Here is a 17,153-nt window from a genome sequence, read left to right as displayed (position 1 = left end):
TAGCATCTTTCTCCTGTCTTTTCCTTTGTTCTAAGTTGGCTGATACACACTAGAGAGTGAGTATGTGGCTCCCTTTCTTCTTCAGGACCTTCCTCTGTCGGCTCCCAAACACCCTCTAAGCACATACCATTTCCATCACAGGGATCAGAGACCAGATGTGAGGCTGCAGATATGGCTCAGCGCTCAACAGCATTCCCTGCTGTTGCTGAGGACCCAGGTTCTGATCCCAGCATCCCGGGGTAGCTCACAACTATCTGCTAACTTCTAATGGACCCTCCCCCCTCTGCTGGCCCCAAGGACCATGCATGCATCTGGTCCTGATGGACATGGGCAGACAATGCACTCAGATACATAAAATAAAAGTAGATGAAATCCTTTTAAAGGGTCAAGGAGGTGTCATGGTACACAGCTATAACACAGGCATGTAGGAAGTGCTGGTGGAGGGTGGTGAGATCCAGGCCAGAAAACGGATAGGAGGGGTGTGAAAGGAAATAGTGTCTTCTCTCACCTGTGGAGGCATTTAGAGTCTCTGTGGAGCTGTTGACTCCATCTCTTTCCACCCACACAGAACATTCATATAAAGAGCCAGGATCCAGTCCATCCACGGTGACATTGGTGTCTCTTGTGCTTGGATTCCTACTTTCCGCACCTTCTCTACTGCACTGGGCCCAGTAGGTTAGGTCCTGGGAGGGGTGGCCCTCAGGGACATCCCACCTCAGGCTGATGGAGCTGGTGGTCTGAGATTTCACCTTGAGGTCTCTCACTGGGTTTGGAGCTGCAATGGAGACACAAGGGGACATGAGGTCTTGACCCTGGTCCTCAACTTTCTATCCCTTCAGAACCCAGTAGCAAAGTTGGGTTAATGGAAACCTAGAATGTCCAATATGGCAGCACACTTTCCTTTTGCTGTTTGAGCTCTTAGAATGTGACAGTTGACACTAGGAAGCCAGTGAGAGTCAGTGCACAGAGGTGGGAAAATTTTAACACTGGATTAAGAATGTCAGACCTAGCAAGGCATGGTGGCTCATGTCTGTAAATTCAGTTCAGGGGAAGCAGAGGCAGGGGGATTGCTACACATTGGAGACTACCATCAACCATATAGTAAGATCATGTTCAAAGAAGGAAGAAAGGAGGAAAAACATAATAAAATTGTCCTACCAACCCCAACCTCCTTGCTTTTAGAAATGTGTGTTGCATGTACAAATGAGATGTTCTAGATCTTACAAAAATCACATGAAGCTGGACAGTGGCAGTCCTGGCCTTTAATCCCAGTACCAGGAGGTAGAAGCAGGTGACACCTGGTCGTTGGAGGCCAGCTTAGTCTAAAGAGAGATGGAGGACACCCATGGCTACCCAGAGACACCTTCAAAAATTCAAAAAGAAGACAGAATCTCTCATGAAGATCAATAGCATCTTTCTCCTGTCTTTTCCTTTGTTCTAAGTTGGCTGATACACACTAGAGAGTGAGTATGTGGCTCCCTTTCTTCTTCAGGACCTTCCTCTGTCGGCTCCCAAACACCCTCTAAGCACATACCATTTCCATCACAGGGATCAGAGACCAGATGTGAGGCTGCAGACATGGCTAAGCGCTCAACAGCATTCCTTGCTGTTGCTGAGGACCCAGGTTCTGATCCCAGCATCCCGGGGTAGCTCACAACTGTCTGCTAACTTCTAATGGACCCTCCCCCCTCTGCTGGCCCCAAGGACCATGCATGCATCTGGTCCTGATGGACATGGCAGACAATGCACTCAGATACATAAAATAAAAGTAGATGAAATCCTTTTAAAGAGTCAAGGAGGTGGCATGGTACACAGCTATAACACAGGCATGTAGGAAGTGCTTGTGGAGGGTCATGAGGTCCAGGCCAGAAAATGGATAGGAAGGGTGTGAAAGGAAATAGTGTCTGCTCTCACCTGTGGAGGCATTTAGAGTCTCTGTGGAGCTGTTGACTCCATCTCTTTCCACCCACACAGAACATTCATATGAAGAGCCAGGATCCAGTCCATCCACGGTGACATTGTTGTCTCTTGTGCTTGGATTCCTACTTTCCACACCTTCTTTACTGCACTGGGCCCAGTAGGTGAGGTCCTGCGAGGGGTGGTCATCAGGGACATCCCAGCTCAGACTGATGGAGCTGGTGGTCTGAGATTCCACCCTGAGGTCTCTCACTGGGTTTGGAGCTGCAATGGAGACAGAAGGGGACATGAGGTCTTGACCCTGGTCCTCAACTTTCTATCCCTTCAGAACCCAGTAGCAAAGTTGGGTTAATGGAAACCTAGAATGTCCAATATGGCAGCACACTTTCCTTTTGCTGTTTAAGCTCTTAGAATGTGACGGTTGACACTAGGAAGCCAGTGAGAGTCAGTGCACAGAGGTGGGAAAATTTTATCACCGGATTAAGAATGTCAGACCTAGCAAGGCATGGTGGCTCATGTCTCTAAATCTAGTACTTGGGAAGTGAGGCAGGAGGATTGCTACACATTTGGGACCAGAACTGGTCTACATAGTAAGATACTGTTCAAGGAAAGAAGAAAGGAGGAAAATGGGAAAAAAATGTCCCTCCAAGCTCAGACCATTGTGTTTATAAATTAGGGGTAAAATGTACAAATGAGAGATTCAAAAATCTCATAAAATCTGGCATTTGTGGCGCTGGCCTTATATCCCAGCACTTGGAGGGAGGTGCAGGTGAATCTCTGTGAGTTGGAAGCCAGTCTAGTCTAAACAGAGTTGAAGGACAGTGAGGGCTCCATAGAGACACCATGTTTCAAAGGATCAAAATGAAGAAAAAACCAAAAACTCTCATGAAGATCAATGGCATCTTTCTCCTGTCTTTTCCTTTGTTCTAAGTTGGCTGATACAGACTGGAGAATGAGTATGTGGCTTCCTTTCTTCTTCAGGACCTTCCTCTGTCGGCTCCCAAACACCCTCTAAGCACATACCATTTCCATCACAGGGATCAGAGACCAGATGTGAGGCTGCAGACATGGCTCAGCGCTCAACAGCATTCCCTCCTGTTGCTGAGGGCCCAGGTTCTGATCCCAGCATCCCGGGGTAGCTCACAACTGTCTGCTGACTTCTAATGGACCCTCCCCCCTCTGCTGGCCCCAAGGACCATGCATGCATCTGGTACCCTTGCACATGGGCAGACAATGCACTCAGATACATAAAATAAAGTAGATGAAATCCTTTTAAAGAGTCAAGGAGGTGGCATGGTGCACATCTACATCACAGGCATGTAGGAAGTTCTTGTGGAGGGTCATGAGGTCCAGGCCAGAAAACGGATAGGAAGGGTGTGAAAGGAAATAGTGTCTGCTCTCACCTGTGGAGGCATTTAGAGTCTCTGTGGAGCTGTTGACTCCATCTCTTTCCACCCACACAGAACATTCATATGAAGAGCCAGGATCCAGTCCATCCACGGTGACATTGGTGTCTCTTGTGCTTGGATTCCTACTTTCCACACCTTCTTTACTGCACTGGGCCCAGTAGGTGAGGTCCTGCGAGGGGTGGTCATCAGGGACATCCCAGCTCAGGCTGATGGAGCTGGTGGTCTGAGATTCCACCCTGAGGTCTCTCACTGGGTTTGGAGCTGCAATGGAGACAGAAGGGGACATGAGGTCTTGACCCTGGTCCTCAACTTTCTATCCCTTCAGAACCCAGTAGCAAAGTTGGGTTAATGGAAACCTAGAATGTCCAATATGGCAGCACACTTTCCTTTTGCTGTTTAAGCTCTTAGAATGTGACGGTTGACACTAGGAAGCCAGTGAGAGTCAGTGCACAGAGGTGGGAAAATTTTATCACCGGATTAAGAATGTCAGACCTAGCAAGGCATGGTGGCTCATGTCTCTAAATCTAGTACTTGGGAAGTGAGGCAGGAGGATTGCTACACATTTGGGACCAGAACTGGTCTACATAGTAAGATACTGTTCAAGGAAAGAAGAAAGGAGGAAAATGGGAAAAAAATGTCCCTCCAAGCTCAGACCATTGTGTTTATAAATTAGGGGTAAAATGTACAAATGAGAGATTCAAAAATCTCATAAAATCTGGCATTTGTGGCGCTGGCCTTATATCCCAGCACTTGGAGGGAGGTGCAGGTGAATCTCTGTGAGTTGGAAGCCAGTCTAGTCTAAACAGAGTTGAAGGACAGTGAGGGCTCCATAGAGACACCATGTTTCAAAGGATCAAAATGAAGAAAAAAACCAAAAACTCTCATGAAGATCAATGGCATCTTTCTCCTGTCTTTTCCTTTGTTCTAAGTTGGCTGATACAGACTGGAGAATGAGTATGTGGCTTCCTTTCTTCTTCAGGACCTTCCTCTGTCGGCTCCCAAACACCCTCTAAGCACATACCATTTCCATCACAGGGATCAGAGACCAGATGTGAGGCTGCAGACATGGCTCAGCGCTCAACAGCATTCCCTCCTGTTGCTGAGGGCCCAGGTTCTGATCCCAGCATCCCGGGGTAGCTCACAACTGTCTGCTGACTTCTAATGGACCCTCCCCCTCTGCTGGCCCCAAGGACCATGCATGCATCTGGTACCCTTGCACATGGGCAGACAATGCACTCAGATACATAAAATAAAGTAGATGAAATCCTTTTAAAGAGTCAAGGAGGTGGCATGGTGCACATCTACATCACAGGCATGTAGCAAGTGCTTGTGGAGGGTGGTGAGGTCCAGGCCAGAAAATGGATAGGAGGGGTGTGAAAGGAAATAGTGTCTGCTCTCACCTGTGGAGGCATTTAGAGTCTCTGTGGAGCTGTTGACTCCATCTCTTTCCACCCACACAGAACATTCATATGAAGAGCCAGGATCCAGTCCATCCACAGCGACATTGGTGACTGTTGTATTCCGGGTGTTAATTTTACCACCTTCTCTACTGCACTGGGCCCAGTAGGTGAGGTCCTGGGAGGGGTGGTCCTCAGGGACATCCCACCTCAGGCTGATGGAGCTGGTGGTCTGAGATTCCACCCTGAGGTCTCTCACTGGTTTTGGAGCTGCAATGGAGACAGAAGGGGACATGAGGTCTTGACTCCGGTCCTCAACTTTCTATCCCTTCAGAACCCAGTAGCAAAGTTGGGTTAATGGAAGCCTAGAATGTCCAATATGGCAGCACACTTTCCTTTTGCTGTTTGAGCTCTTAGAATGTGACAGTTGACACTAGGAAGCCAGTGAGAGTCAGTGCACAAAGGTGGGAAATTTTTATCACCGGATTAAGAATGTCAGACCTAGCAAGGCATGGTGGATCATGTCTGTAAATTCAGTTCAGGGGAAGCAGAGGCAGGAGGATTGCTACACATTGGAGACTACCATCAACCATATAGTAAGATCATGTTCAAAGAAGGAAGAAAGGAGGAAAAATATAATAAAATTGTCCTACCAACCCCAACCTCCTTGCTTTTAGAAATGTGGGTTGCATGTACAAATGAGATGTTCTAGATCTTTCAAAAATCTCATGAAGCTGGACAGTGGCAGTGCTGGCCCTTAATCCCAGTACCGGGAGGTAGAAGCAGGTGACACCTGGTCATTGGAGGCCAGCTTAGTCTAAAGAGAGTTGGAGGACACCCATGGCTACCCAGAGACACCTTCAAAAATTCAAAAAGAAGACAGAATCTCTCATGAAGATCAATGGCATCTTTCTCCTGTCTTTTCCTTTGTTCTAAGTTGGCTGATACGGACTGGAGAGTGAGTATGTGGCTTCCTTTCTTCTTCAAGACCTTCCTCTGTCGGCTCCCAAACACCCTCTAAGCACATACCATTTCCATCACAGGGATCAGAGACCAGATGTGAGGCTGCAGACATGGCTCAGCGCTCAATAGCATTCCCTGCTGTTGCTGAGGGCCCAGGTTCTGATCCCAGCATCCCGGGGAAGCTCACAACTGTCTGCTGACTTCTAATGGACCCTCCCCCCTCTGCTGGCCCCAAGGACCATGCATGCATCTGGTCCCGATGGACATGGGCAGACAATGCACTCAGATACATAAAATAAAAGTAGATGAAATCCTTTTAAAGAGTCAAGGAGGTGGCATGGTGCACATCTACATCACAGGCATGTAGCAAGTGCTTGTGGAGGGTGGTGAGGTCCAGGCCAGAAAACGGATAGGAGGGGTGTGAAAGGAAATAGTGTCTGCTCTCACCTGTGGAGGCATTTAGAGTCTCTGTAGAGCTGTTGACTCCATCTCTTTCCACCCACACAGAACATTCATATGAAGAGCCAGGATCCAGTCCATCCACGGTGACATTGGTGATTGTTGTATTCCGGGTGTTAATTTTACCACCTTCTTTTCTGCAGTGGGCCCAGTAGGTGAGGTCCTGGGAGGGGTGGTCCTCAGGGACATCCCACCTCAGGCTGATGGAGCTGGTGGTCTGAGATTTCACCTTGAGGTCTCTCACTGGGTTTGGAGCTGCAATGGATTCAGAAGGGGACATGAGGTCTTGACCCTGGTCCTCAACTTTCTATCCCTTCAGAACCCAGTAGCAAAGTTGGGTTAATGGAAGCCTAGAATGTCCAATATGGCAGCACACTTTCCTTTTCCTGTTTGAGCTCTTAGAATGTGACAGTTGACACTAGGAAGCCAGTGAGAGTCAGTGCACAGAGGTGGGAAAATTTTAACACCGGATTAAGAATGTCAGACCTAGCAAGGCATGGTGGCTCATGTCTGTAAATCTAGTACTTGGGAAGTGAGGCAGGAGGATTGCTACACATTTGGGACCAGAACTGGTCTACATAGTAAGATACTGTTCAAGGAAAGAAGAAAGGAGGAAAATGGGAAAAAAAAAGTCCCTCCAAGCTCAGACCATTGTGTTTATAAATTAGGGGTAAAATGTACAAATGAGAGAATCAAAAATCTCATAAAATCTGGCATTTGTGGCGCTGGCCTTATATCCCAGCACTTGGAGGGAGGTGCAGGTGAATCTCTGTGAGTTGGAAGCCAGTCTAGTCTAAACAGAGTTGAAGGACAGTGAGGGCTCCATAGAGACACCATGTTTCAAAGGATCAAAATGAAGAAAAAAACAAAAAACTCTCATGAAGATCAATGGCATCTTTCTCCTGTCTTTTCCTTTGTTCTAAGTTGGCTGATACAGACTGGAGAGTGAGTATGTGGCTTCCTTTCTTCTTCAGGACCTTCCTCTGTCGGCTCCCAAACACCCTCTAAGCACATACCATTTCCATCACAGGGATCAGAGACCAGATGTGAGGCTGCAGACATGGCTCAGCGCTCAACAGCATTCCCTGCTGTTGCTGAGGACCCAGGTTCTGCTCCCAGCATCCCGGGGAAGCTCACAACTGTCTGCTGACTTCTAATGGACCCTCCCCCCTCTGCTGGCTCCAAGGACCATGCATGCATCTGGTCCCGATGGACATGGGCAGACAATGCACTCAGATACATAAAATAAAAGTAGATAAAATCCTTTTAAAGAGTCAAGGAGGTGGCATGGTGCACATCTACATCACAGGCATGTAGGAAGTTCTTGTGGAGGGTCATGAGGTCCAGGCCAGAAAACGGATAGGAAGGGTGTGAAAGGAAATAGTGTCTGCTCTCACCTGTGGAGGCATTTAGAGTCTCTGTGGAGCTGTTGACTCCATCTCTTTCCACCCACACAGAACATTCATATGAAGAGCCAGGATCCAGTCCATCCACGGTGACATTGGTGACTGTTGTATTCCGGGTGTTAATTTTACCACCTTCTCTACTGCACTGGACCCAGTAGGTGAGGTCCTGGGAGGGGTGGTCCTCAGGGACATCCCACCTCAAGCTGATGGAGCTGGTGGTCTGAGATTCCACCCTTAGGTTGCTCACTGTGCTTAGAACTGAAAATAGAGCAGAATGGATGGTTATTTGTTCCCAAATGCCCTTAATGTGTGAAACCTATGTATTTTGTGCCTACTGTCTCATACCTTGGGAGGCTGAGGCAGGAGGAATTCATAAGTTCAAAGACAGCCTGGGCCTCATAGTGAACTCCAGACTTGGGATATGAAGCCGTATCAACATTGAGCGAGTACACAAAAACATACATATAGGAGCAATAAATAAATTAAGATACAGTAAGAAGACAGAAGGTACTTTTTACAGAGGAAGACACCTGACAGGAGGCTCTGGCTACCACATACAAATGCCGCCAGTTGAGAAACTAGACTTGTCCTCAGCCCCCCAGGGGCCATCAGACTCAGAGGTGTCACCTCTCGGCAAGGACAATGATTGCACGTAGGGTTGTACTCACCAGCCACCCTGGCCACAGTGCAGCCGTACAGAACCTAGAGGGGTGCAGGTAGGAAAAAAATTAGCTGAGCTAGGTGAAATCGGGAGGTGGGGCTGGTGCTACTGGCTGAGAATCTCTTGATCTCCGTCTCCCAGCTCTCCTTCAACCTTGGACAAGGAGAGGAATGTGGGGACAGGGTTAAAGGTCAACCCAACATGGGTGTGCTCTTGCTTAGAGAGACGGTCATCCATGGCAGAGTTGGAGCTCCCGGAAAGCGGCAACCAAGGTTGGTTCCCGGATAAGGGCAAGAGATAACACAAGGACTTTCAATTTTGGGGGGAAAATACATACATACATACATACATACATACATACATACATACATACATACATAGCCATGGACCAAGAGAGACAAGAAGAAAACAAATATGAACTCTGGAGACAGACTGTGGGCAAAGGGAGTTGGGAAACAGCTTAGGTCTCTGGGTGTGGAGGAGGGCGGGCAGGCACTGAGCTTCTGGGTCTGAGGGAGGAGGGCTGGGCTGTGTGTGTGAGCAGCCTGATCCCATGTTCACTGTCATGGCATACACTACAGCATCCCAACTCCCGTATGGTAAGCCTCATCCACATTCCTCCAAACTCGGAGCTCCCCTCCCTCTCCAGTTAGTGACCATCCCCTACCTCTTCAAGGCCCTGGCCACGGGACCTCCCTTCCCATCTCTGAAATGTAGATGCCCTTTCTATCCCTCCCTCCCTCCCTCGGACCCCAGCTCAGCCCTGAGCAGGAGAGAACTTACCAGTAGCACCAAGCTCCCCCAGACCCCAAGGTTCCCACCAGCTCTGGCCATGTGTCCCATCCTGCACAGGGAACACAGGAGTCCTCGGTCTGGAACCTCTACCTGTTGGACTTTAAACTTCAGTTTCCCTTTGCCAGCCCATTGGTGAGGCCAGAGGCTCACGCTGAAATGGGCGGAGGAGGAAGTAGAGCACTGAGCTTGAGAGCCCAGCTGGCCCTGCCCTGCCCCTCACCCTCCTCCCTTATCTTCTCAATCTCCCCAGCACAGACATCCTAAGCATCTTCTCTGTGGTCCTGGCTGGAGTCCTCAGTGCCCAGCTCACCCCATTTTGTACCACAGAAGCCTCCTCTCCACTCAGTTGCCTTTAATGCCCGAGGCAAACAGAGGTCGGCTCCCGCTGTGTGTGAATGCGCCACACAGAGTTAAAAAGGCCCAAACTAGACAGAGCCAATGCTGTCCATCTGACTGTCCTCTCTTGGTGAATGGGACACATCACAGCTAGCCCAAAACCAGGTGACTTGAGAGGGGAAACTTAGGCAGGATTACTGCACATTACAAGCAAGTCAGGACTACAGAATCAGAAACTCCCTTAAACACATACACACACATACAATCACATACATTTACACACAGATGTATACGTAGACATATACATAAGTATACACATCCATCCATGTGTGCATATGCATACATATGCTTACATATATGCATGTATATATACCCACATGTATGTATACATATTCCAAACACATATATACACATAGACATATGCATAGACACAGACATCCATACATACACACATACACACATGTACATTTAGATTCATATACACACACACATATATATAACCACACACGTATACACGCATAAGCATATATATGCATATATATGTATATATGCCCATATGTATGCACACACGTTTCACACACGTATACACATAAACACATAGGCATGTACATGCACACCCACATGTATGCACACGTGTACACATAAACACATACGTGTGTACATGCATACCCACATTATGCACACATATTTCACACACATAAACACATATGCACGTACATGCATACTTACACGCACACACTCACACCCTCGACTAACCGGAAGCTGTATCTCGTGTCCCATGGTGAGCTAAGCCTGACACAAAGCTCTTCTTCCCGCCTCCCACAGACCTTTGCAACGGTCTCAGGTGAGCCGTGCCCTCACACCCTACCCTACCCTTTGTGTGTCTACCCTGTCTTCTGTCCCCAGCACAGGCACACCCTCCCGCTGTCCTCCAGCAGCCTCACCCCTGTCCCCCACTTCGCTTCAGCTCAGGAGCAGTCCACACCAGGAAGTCCTGGGTTGTAACCCATCCTGGCAGACTATTCACATTTGCATACGCGCCTTGTCACGGGGCCTTTCCGTGACCTTAACAGGGTGACTTCAACCCATGGTGACTCAGATTTCTCCTCTATGAAAAATGGTCACAGCCAATTGTAAACAAGCCATGGGGAATTAGAGAGAGGGTTGCCTGCCTGGAAAATCTCACCACAGAGGGTGTGGTTTTGCACACTTGTTATCACTGTGCCCAAGAAGCTGAGGCTGGAGGGTGGTATGTTCCAGATCAAAGCAAGGTGTGTAATCACACCTGTCGTCCCGGCACTGAGGAAGATCAAGGGTCAGAGAGAGACCAGCCTGGGCTACACAGGACCCTGCCTTATATGCCCCAGGCTGGCCTCAAACCCTCAGACTCTCCATGACCTTAACTGCTGTCACCACCTCCACCTCCAGAGAGCTGGGGTCCAATCACCCACCAGGACTTCTGGCTTATGTGGTGCGCGAGATGGAACCCAGGGCCTCGTGCACACCACCACGCAGACCACCAGCTGAATTCCAGAGTCTCGCCAACCACATAGCTCCGTCTGGTCAGGAAGTTGCTGTGTAGATCAGGCTGGCCTTGAACTCAGAGTTCTACACTCGCCTCGACCTCAGTGTTTTGTTTTGTTTTGTTTTGTTTCCCCAGAGTGCCACACCGCCCCTGGCTGCTTTATTCTTGGGACAGATTTGAACTCACTATGCTGCTGAAGGTCTTGTGCACCTCGTTGAGTTAGTTCCTCCAAACGCCGCTGTGAACAGGAGTGTGCACATCTTGGCTCACCCTGCCTGGGAGGCTCACACCTGTCTACTAAGGCTCTCTCCCCCCCTCCCCAGCACCGGGAGACAAGGCTTGATGAATATGAAAAGCAGGGGTCGAAGGCCACAGGGCCATAGGGCAGATGTCGTCTGCTCTGACATATTGGGGCACAGTAAATGTTTGACCTTTTCATTTTCCCACCACCTCTCACTTATGGGGCAGAGTCACAAAGGGGAAGGGTGGGGAGAGAACTCGAGTTCATTGCTCCATCCTGGGAACATCTGGGACTTTGACAGTGCTCCTGAGTCAGAGGAGGAAGAAAGGCTCAAGGGGTCATAATGCAAGCGCTGCACTTTGAACTCCAGAACAGGGTTCCCAACTCCCCTCCCACCTCACCCCTACCCATCCCAACTCCCCTCCCACCTCACCCCTACCCATCCCAACTCCCCTTCCACCTCACTCCTACCCATCCCAACTCCCCTCCCACCTCACCCCTACCCATCCCAAGTCCCCTCCCACCTCACCCCTACCCATCCCAACTCCCCTCCCACCTCACCCCTACCCATCCCAACTCCCCTCCCACCTCACCCCTACCCATCCCAACTCCCCTCCCACCTCACCCCTACCCATCCCAACTCCCCTCCCACCTCACCCCTACCCATCCCAACTCCCCTCCCACCTCACCCCTACCCATCCCAACTCCCCTCCCACCTTACCCCTACCCATCCCAACTCCCCTCCCACCTCACCCCTACCCATCCCAACTCCCCTCCCACCTCACCCCTATCCATCCCAGCACCCCTCCCACTTCCCCCATCCCAGCCCAGCTACCTTCTCTTCCACATCTCCTAAGCTGTGAGGATATAGTTATCTTAATGCGTCCCTGAATGTACCACCATTAGAACCATAGAAACTTTTAGTTTTCTTACTTTGGGGGAGGGACAGACTGGTTGAAAACGTTCACTACGAATTGGCTGTGGTGGTGCATACCTGTAATCCCAACCCTTGAGAGGCAGAAACCCTGTATGAGGTCAGCCTGGTCGACACAGTATGAGTTTGAGGCCCACCTGGACTGCTTAGAGGGATCTGTCCCGTGGGGGGGGGTATGCCCTGATATAGTGGAATCAGCCCTTAATCCTAGCAGTCCAGACAGAGGCAGAGGCACATGGGACCAGCCTGGTGTGCATAGCCAGCCTCATCAGGCCAGCCAGGGCTACATGGCGAGGACCTGTATCACAAACTAAAGAAGGAGTATTAGTTCCTTCAATACATCTTAGCCTACAGCTGGCATCTCACCTCTTGACAGACTGAAGCTGCAGGACCGGAGTTTAAGCACAGCCTGAACCTCGTCTCAAAACACTTTCCTTTTCCACTACCTAGGGATGCAGCATGTGTTTAATACTAAGTGTGTAACAAAGAGCTCAAGACAGAGGGCAAAGGTCAGGTCAACACTGGATGTCTTCCTCTATTGCTCTCCACTTCTGTTTGGTTTGGTTTGGTTTTGGTTTTGGTTTTTCAGAGACAGGGTTTCTCTGTATTGCTTTGGAGAAGCCTGTCCTGGAACTCTCTCTGTAGACCAGGCTGGCCTCGAACTCACAGAGACCCACCTGCCTCCTCCCCCTCCTCCTCCCGAGTGCTGGGGTTAAAGGCGTGCGCCACCACTGCTCTGCCACATACCTTCTCTGTTGCTGTGCACATCCGCCTGGCTTCTGGGTGGCTAGCGGAGGAACATGTGCCCACGCGGGGCCAAACGCATCTCAAGTAAGACATATAGGGTCTTCCTTTTCTTCCTTGACTCTTCAGAACGGAACACACCTCCACCCACACCCTGTCCCTGAAGGGACTGCAAGGTTTACTTCTCCACTGCTGTGAAGAGACGCCATGACTAAGGCCACCTATAGAAGAATCTGTTTGGGGCTTACACGTATAGAGTTTATTTGGGGCTCACAGTGTCAGAGGGCGAGTCCCTGACCGTCCCAGCGGGAAGTGTGGAAGCAGGCACAGTGTTGAGGCAAAGCAGTTCTCATCAGGCCTGGTGATTCAGGTTTGCCATCCCACAATGGGAGGCTAAGGCAGAAGGAACACTGTGAGATGAAGGGCAGCCTGCGCTACAGTGTGAGGCCATTTCAAATAACACATTCATACATACAAACACACACTACACTCTCACGGTGATAGGTCATCTGTGAGCAACCAAATGGAGTGACGTTCTGTACCTGGGGAAAAAAAAGATCAATGTGGGTACCCACACAACCCCCCCCACACACACACACAGGCTCCCAGCACCAGTTTCCAGCTCCCAGCAAGGTTCAGACACAGATGCTTTCAATGGCACATGCTCTTCTGGGGTGGGGGACAGGGAGGACTTACTGATGCCAGTCAAAGCCTAAGCAGTCAACATCCACCTCGCTTCTCCTAGAGGCCAACTCTCAATGTCCTAGGAGACTCAGGAAAGAGGAATTACAGTTATTAGACCCTAGCTCTGATGCACTATTAGCCCATAGGGGACACAAAAGGTCACTTGTAGGGGGCTGTAAAGACAGCACCCACATGGAGGCTCACAGCCATCTGTAACTCCAGTTCCAGGGCATCTGACTCCCTCTTTCTGAACTCTGTGCACACCGCATGCTTGTGCTACATACATATACATGCAGAAGAAACATCCATACACATAAAATAAAAAAATAATTTGATGTAGGGGCTGGAGAGATGGCTCAGGGGTTAAGAGCACTGGCTGCTCCTCCGGAGGTCCTGAGTTCAATTCCCAGCAATCACATGAGATCTAGTGCCCTCTTCTGGCCTGCAGGGACACAGGCAAGCAGAACGCTGTATATATAATCAATAAATCTTTATAAAAAATAAATAATTTAATTTAAAAGGTCACCGTGCTTCTAGGTCTGGCTAAGACTGGATGGGGGCAGGAGGGTCCAATGTATTATTAATCTTTTCTACATTGTGACTAAAACACCTAACAGAAGCAACTTATGGCCCTTTGGCCTCATGGTTGGAGAAGGTACAGACCATCACCAGGGAGGCACGGTAGTGGGATATTACAGCCTGACTTGTTCACATAAATTAGACGAGAAAGTTGGACCAAGCTTTAACCCTCAAGACTGGCCTTCTAGCAACCCACTTCAGCCAGCTAGGACCTGCTCCCAAAGGTCCCCAAGCTGTACTAAGTTCTGGGATCAAGAGTTCAAAGGCAGAATCCTGTGAGAGCATTTCTCATTCTAACCAAACAGGTAAACAAAGGGAGAATGTAGCTAAGGCTATCCCTCGAGTAGGACAGAAGCCCCATGTGTTTCTTGCCCTTAGGTGTAAGCAGACTTTCCTGTTCCAGGTTCCCTAACAACCACACTGAGACTCATTATTAATTATAAATGCTCAGCCAATAACTCAGGCTTGTTACTAGCCAACTGTTACATTTCCAATGATCCCATACGTCTTATTTTCTTATCTATGCTCTGGCAGGTGGCTTCGTACCTTTTTGCAGTATGGCAAAGTTCATCTTCTCCTCTCCTGGAGATTCTGAGACTCTTCCTTTCTTCTCTTCAATGTTCTTTTTGTCTGCAAGACAGGCCTAACCTCTACTCGTCCAGCTATTGGCCAGACAGCTTCTTTATCAAGCCAATCACAGTGACACATACTCACACAGTAAAGGATTACTCCACACTTAGATCCTGCTCACATCAGTGAAATGGGGGGTCTCATAGATAGTAGACACGGCATTTTGGCTTTCACAACCTATACATTGAGGATTTTGGTGGCGGGAACCTGCCTTAGTTAGGGTTTTATTGCTATGAAGAGACACCATGGCCACAGCAATTCTTATAAAGGAAAACATTTAATTGGGGGCTGGCTTACAGTTTCAGAGGTTCAGTCCGTTATCCTCATGGCAGGAAGTATGGTGACGTGCAGGCAGGCATGGTGCTGGAGAAGGAGCCGAGAGTTCTACATCTGCATCCTCAGCCAGCAGAAGAGAACCTCACACTAGGCCTAGGTTGAGCACGGGAGATATCCAAGCCCACCCCCGCAGTGACAAACTTCCTCCAACAAGACCACACCTCCTATGAACCAAGCATTCAAACACATGAGTCTATGGGGTGATTCCTATTCAGACCACCACAGAAGGAGAAATGGGAGGACTTTCCATCCATCCCAAATAGTAAGCCCTGGGAACAGGTAAGTGCTGCCATGAGACTTGGGAGACTGCCATTGACAGATGGAGATGGGTTTTGTTTTCTAGTGTTGTTGTTGTTTTGAGACAGGGTTTCTCTGTGTAGCCCTGAGTGTCCCGGAACTTGCTCCGTAGACCAGGGTGGCCTTGAACTCACAGAGATCCGCCTGCCTCTCTGTCCCTCCAAGTGCTGGGATAAAAGGGGTGTGCTACCACGGGCCCAGCTTCAAGATTGCTTTTTGAGACAGGGTCTCTCATTGACCTAAACTTTCTGATTAGGTTGGATTGGCTTGTCAACCAGCCCCAGGGATTTAACAGCCTCTACTTTCCCAGCACTAGGCTACAAGCATCATGGAGCCTGGCTGCCTCCTCCTCCTTTTTTAATGAATTCTGGAGATCAAACTCCAATCCTCACCCCTGTGACAAAAGTAACTAGCCACCGAGCCATCTCCACAGGCCCACAATGAGAAGGTAAGTAAATCTCTTACTGTCCTTGCTGTTAACACTACGCATTGTTCACAGCCGCTCATCAGAGTGGGGGCATCTTCCGTATAGAAACACCTGTCCACTCTTGGATCCCCAGGAACAAAGGAAAGGTCACCAGATCCACACTTGGGGTCCACATCTTTTTCCATGAAAGTTCTGATCTCCTATGATCTCACATTACTAAGCCAGTCAGTTTGGTTCTTACTCCTTTCCAGGGCTTACCCTTCTACCCTATCTAACTAGCACTTTTTTTTTTTTTTTTTTTTTTTGGTGGTGGTGGGGTGGTCAAGACAATCCTGGCTGTCCTGGAATCTGCTTTGTAGACCATGCTGGCCTTGAACTCACTGAGACCCCTCCTGCCTCTACCTCCCAATTGCTGGCATCAAAGATGTGAAAAACAACTACCAAGCTAGCACTTTTTAAAAAAGATTTATTTATTTATTATGTATACATACTACATATACATGTATTCTGTGTTCTGTGTGCATGTATGCCCACAGGCCAGAAGAGGGCACCAGATCTCATTGCAGATGTTGTGAGTCATCATGGGGTTGCTGGGAATTGAACTCAGGACCTCTGGAGTAATAGTGAGTGCTCTTAACCACTGAGCCATCTCTCCAGCCCCCAGCTAGCACATTTCTAGCTATACATATTCATGGGGAGCCAGGATGGAAAGACCCCAGAAATGATACCAGCCTGCATTACTCTCGTGTGGGAATCAGGAATTCTTAGCTCCTCGCTGACTGGAGGAGGAAGCAAAGGGCACCATGGGAAGGAAGCCTGGGGCTGGGAGCCCCCTGATGGTAGGCTGGCCACAGTATGCTAGGAATGGCAGTCTGCCTGTGTACACAGGAGGATGGGCATGCACAGATGTGGGTAGGGTGGGGATGCCCGCAGATCCTGGGGGGTGGGGGGTGGCCGTCCGTACCTGTTATTTGCCGTACTCCGAATCAGATGTCCTAACGGATGTCTACTATAGACCGCTCTAACCATCTCAGTTCTACACTCAACACAACTTGGATTCTCTTGGGGGCTAGGGACACGGTGCAGCTCAGAAAGAGACCTTTCAAGTTTGCAGACACCAAGACTGTCCGCTCAGGTCCTAAGCCCTCCAGGTAGTCAAACCTCCCCCTAGTGCTGTCCGTGGTGCTGATGTGGGTCTGTAAGCAAGAGTGTAGCATTGTTTCTGGAGGAATCAGGAGAGAGCCGGTACAGATCCTCTGTGAGTGCTCCCCAAAAGATCCAGGGGTCAGTGGCCTATGCCTTAGAGAGGCATCAAATGAAGAACTGCTATTGTGGTAGCCTTGTAGAAAGTGGCCTTAATATTCATATTTAATCATGTGTGTGTTCAGGTGTACGTGCGTGATTGTGTGTGTG

General features: G+C 49.2%; 1 protein-coding gene across 1 annotated transcript in view; it reads right to left on the bottom strand.

Moving 5' to 3' along the window:
- Window positions 1-9,065, bottom strand: part of Ptprh (protein tyrosine phosphatase receptor type H) — a 31,504-nt gene extending 22,439 nt beyond the window's left edge. The window contains exons 1-8 of the mRNA XM_051207121.1: window positions 8,996-9,065; window positions 8,220-8,253; window positions 7,543-7,653; window positions 6,134-6,400; window positions 4,727-4,993; window positions 3,321-3,587; window positions 1,915-2,181; window positions 509-805 (exon numbers count right to left, since the gene is read on the bottom strand). Of these exons, the coding sequence (XP_051063078.1) occupies window positions 509-805; window positions 1,915-2,181; window positions 3,321-3,587; window positions 4,727-4,993; window positions 6,134-6,400; window positions 7,543-7,653; window positions 8,220-8,253; window positions 8,996-9,055 (1,570 nt within the window). The 5' untranslated portion in view covers window positions 9,056-9,065. The remainder of the gene's footprint in view (window positions 1-508; window positions 806-1,914; window positions 2,182-3,320; window positions 3,588-4,726; window positions 4,994-6,133; window positions 6,401-7,542; window positions 7,654-8,219; window positions 8,254-8,995) is intronic.
- Window positions 9,066-17,153: the final 8,088 nt, after the last annotated feature.

The sequence above is a fragment of the Phodopus roborovskii genome, unplaced genomic scaffold (genome assembly GCF_943737965.1).
Source record: "Phodopus roborovskii unplaced genomic scaffold, PHOROB, whole genome shotgun sequence".
Lineage (NCBI taxonomy): Eukaryota > Metazoa > Chordata > Mammalia > Rodentia > Cricetidae > Phodopus > Phodopus roborovskii.
The sequence above is the reverse complement of the archived record's forward strand: the minus strand, read 5'-3'. Positions and strand labels throughout refer to the sequence as shown.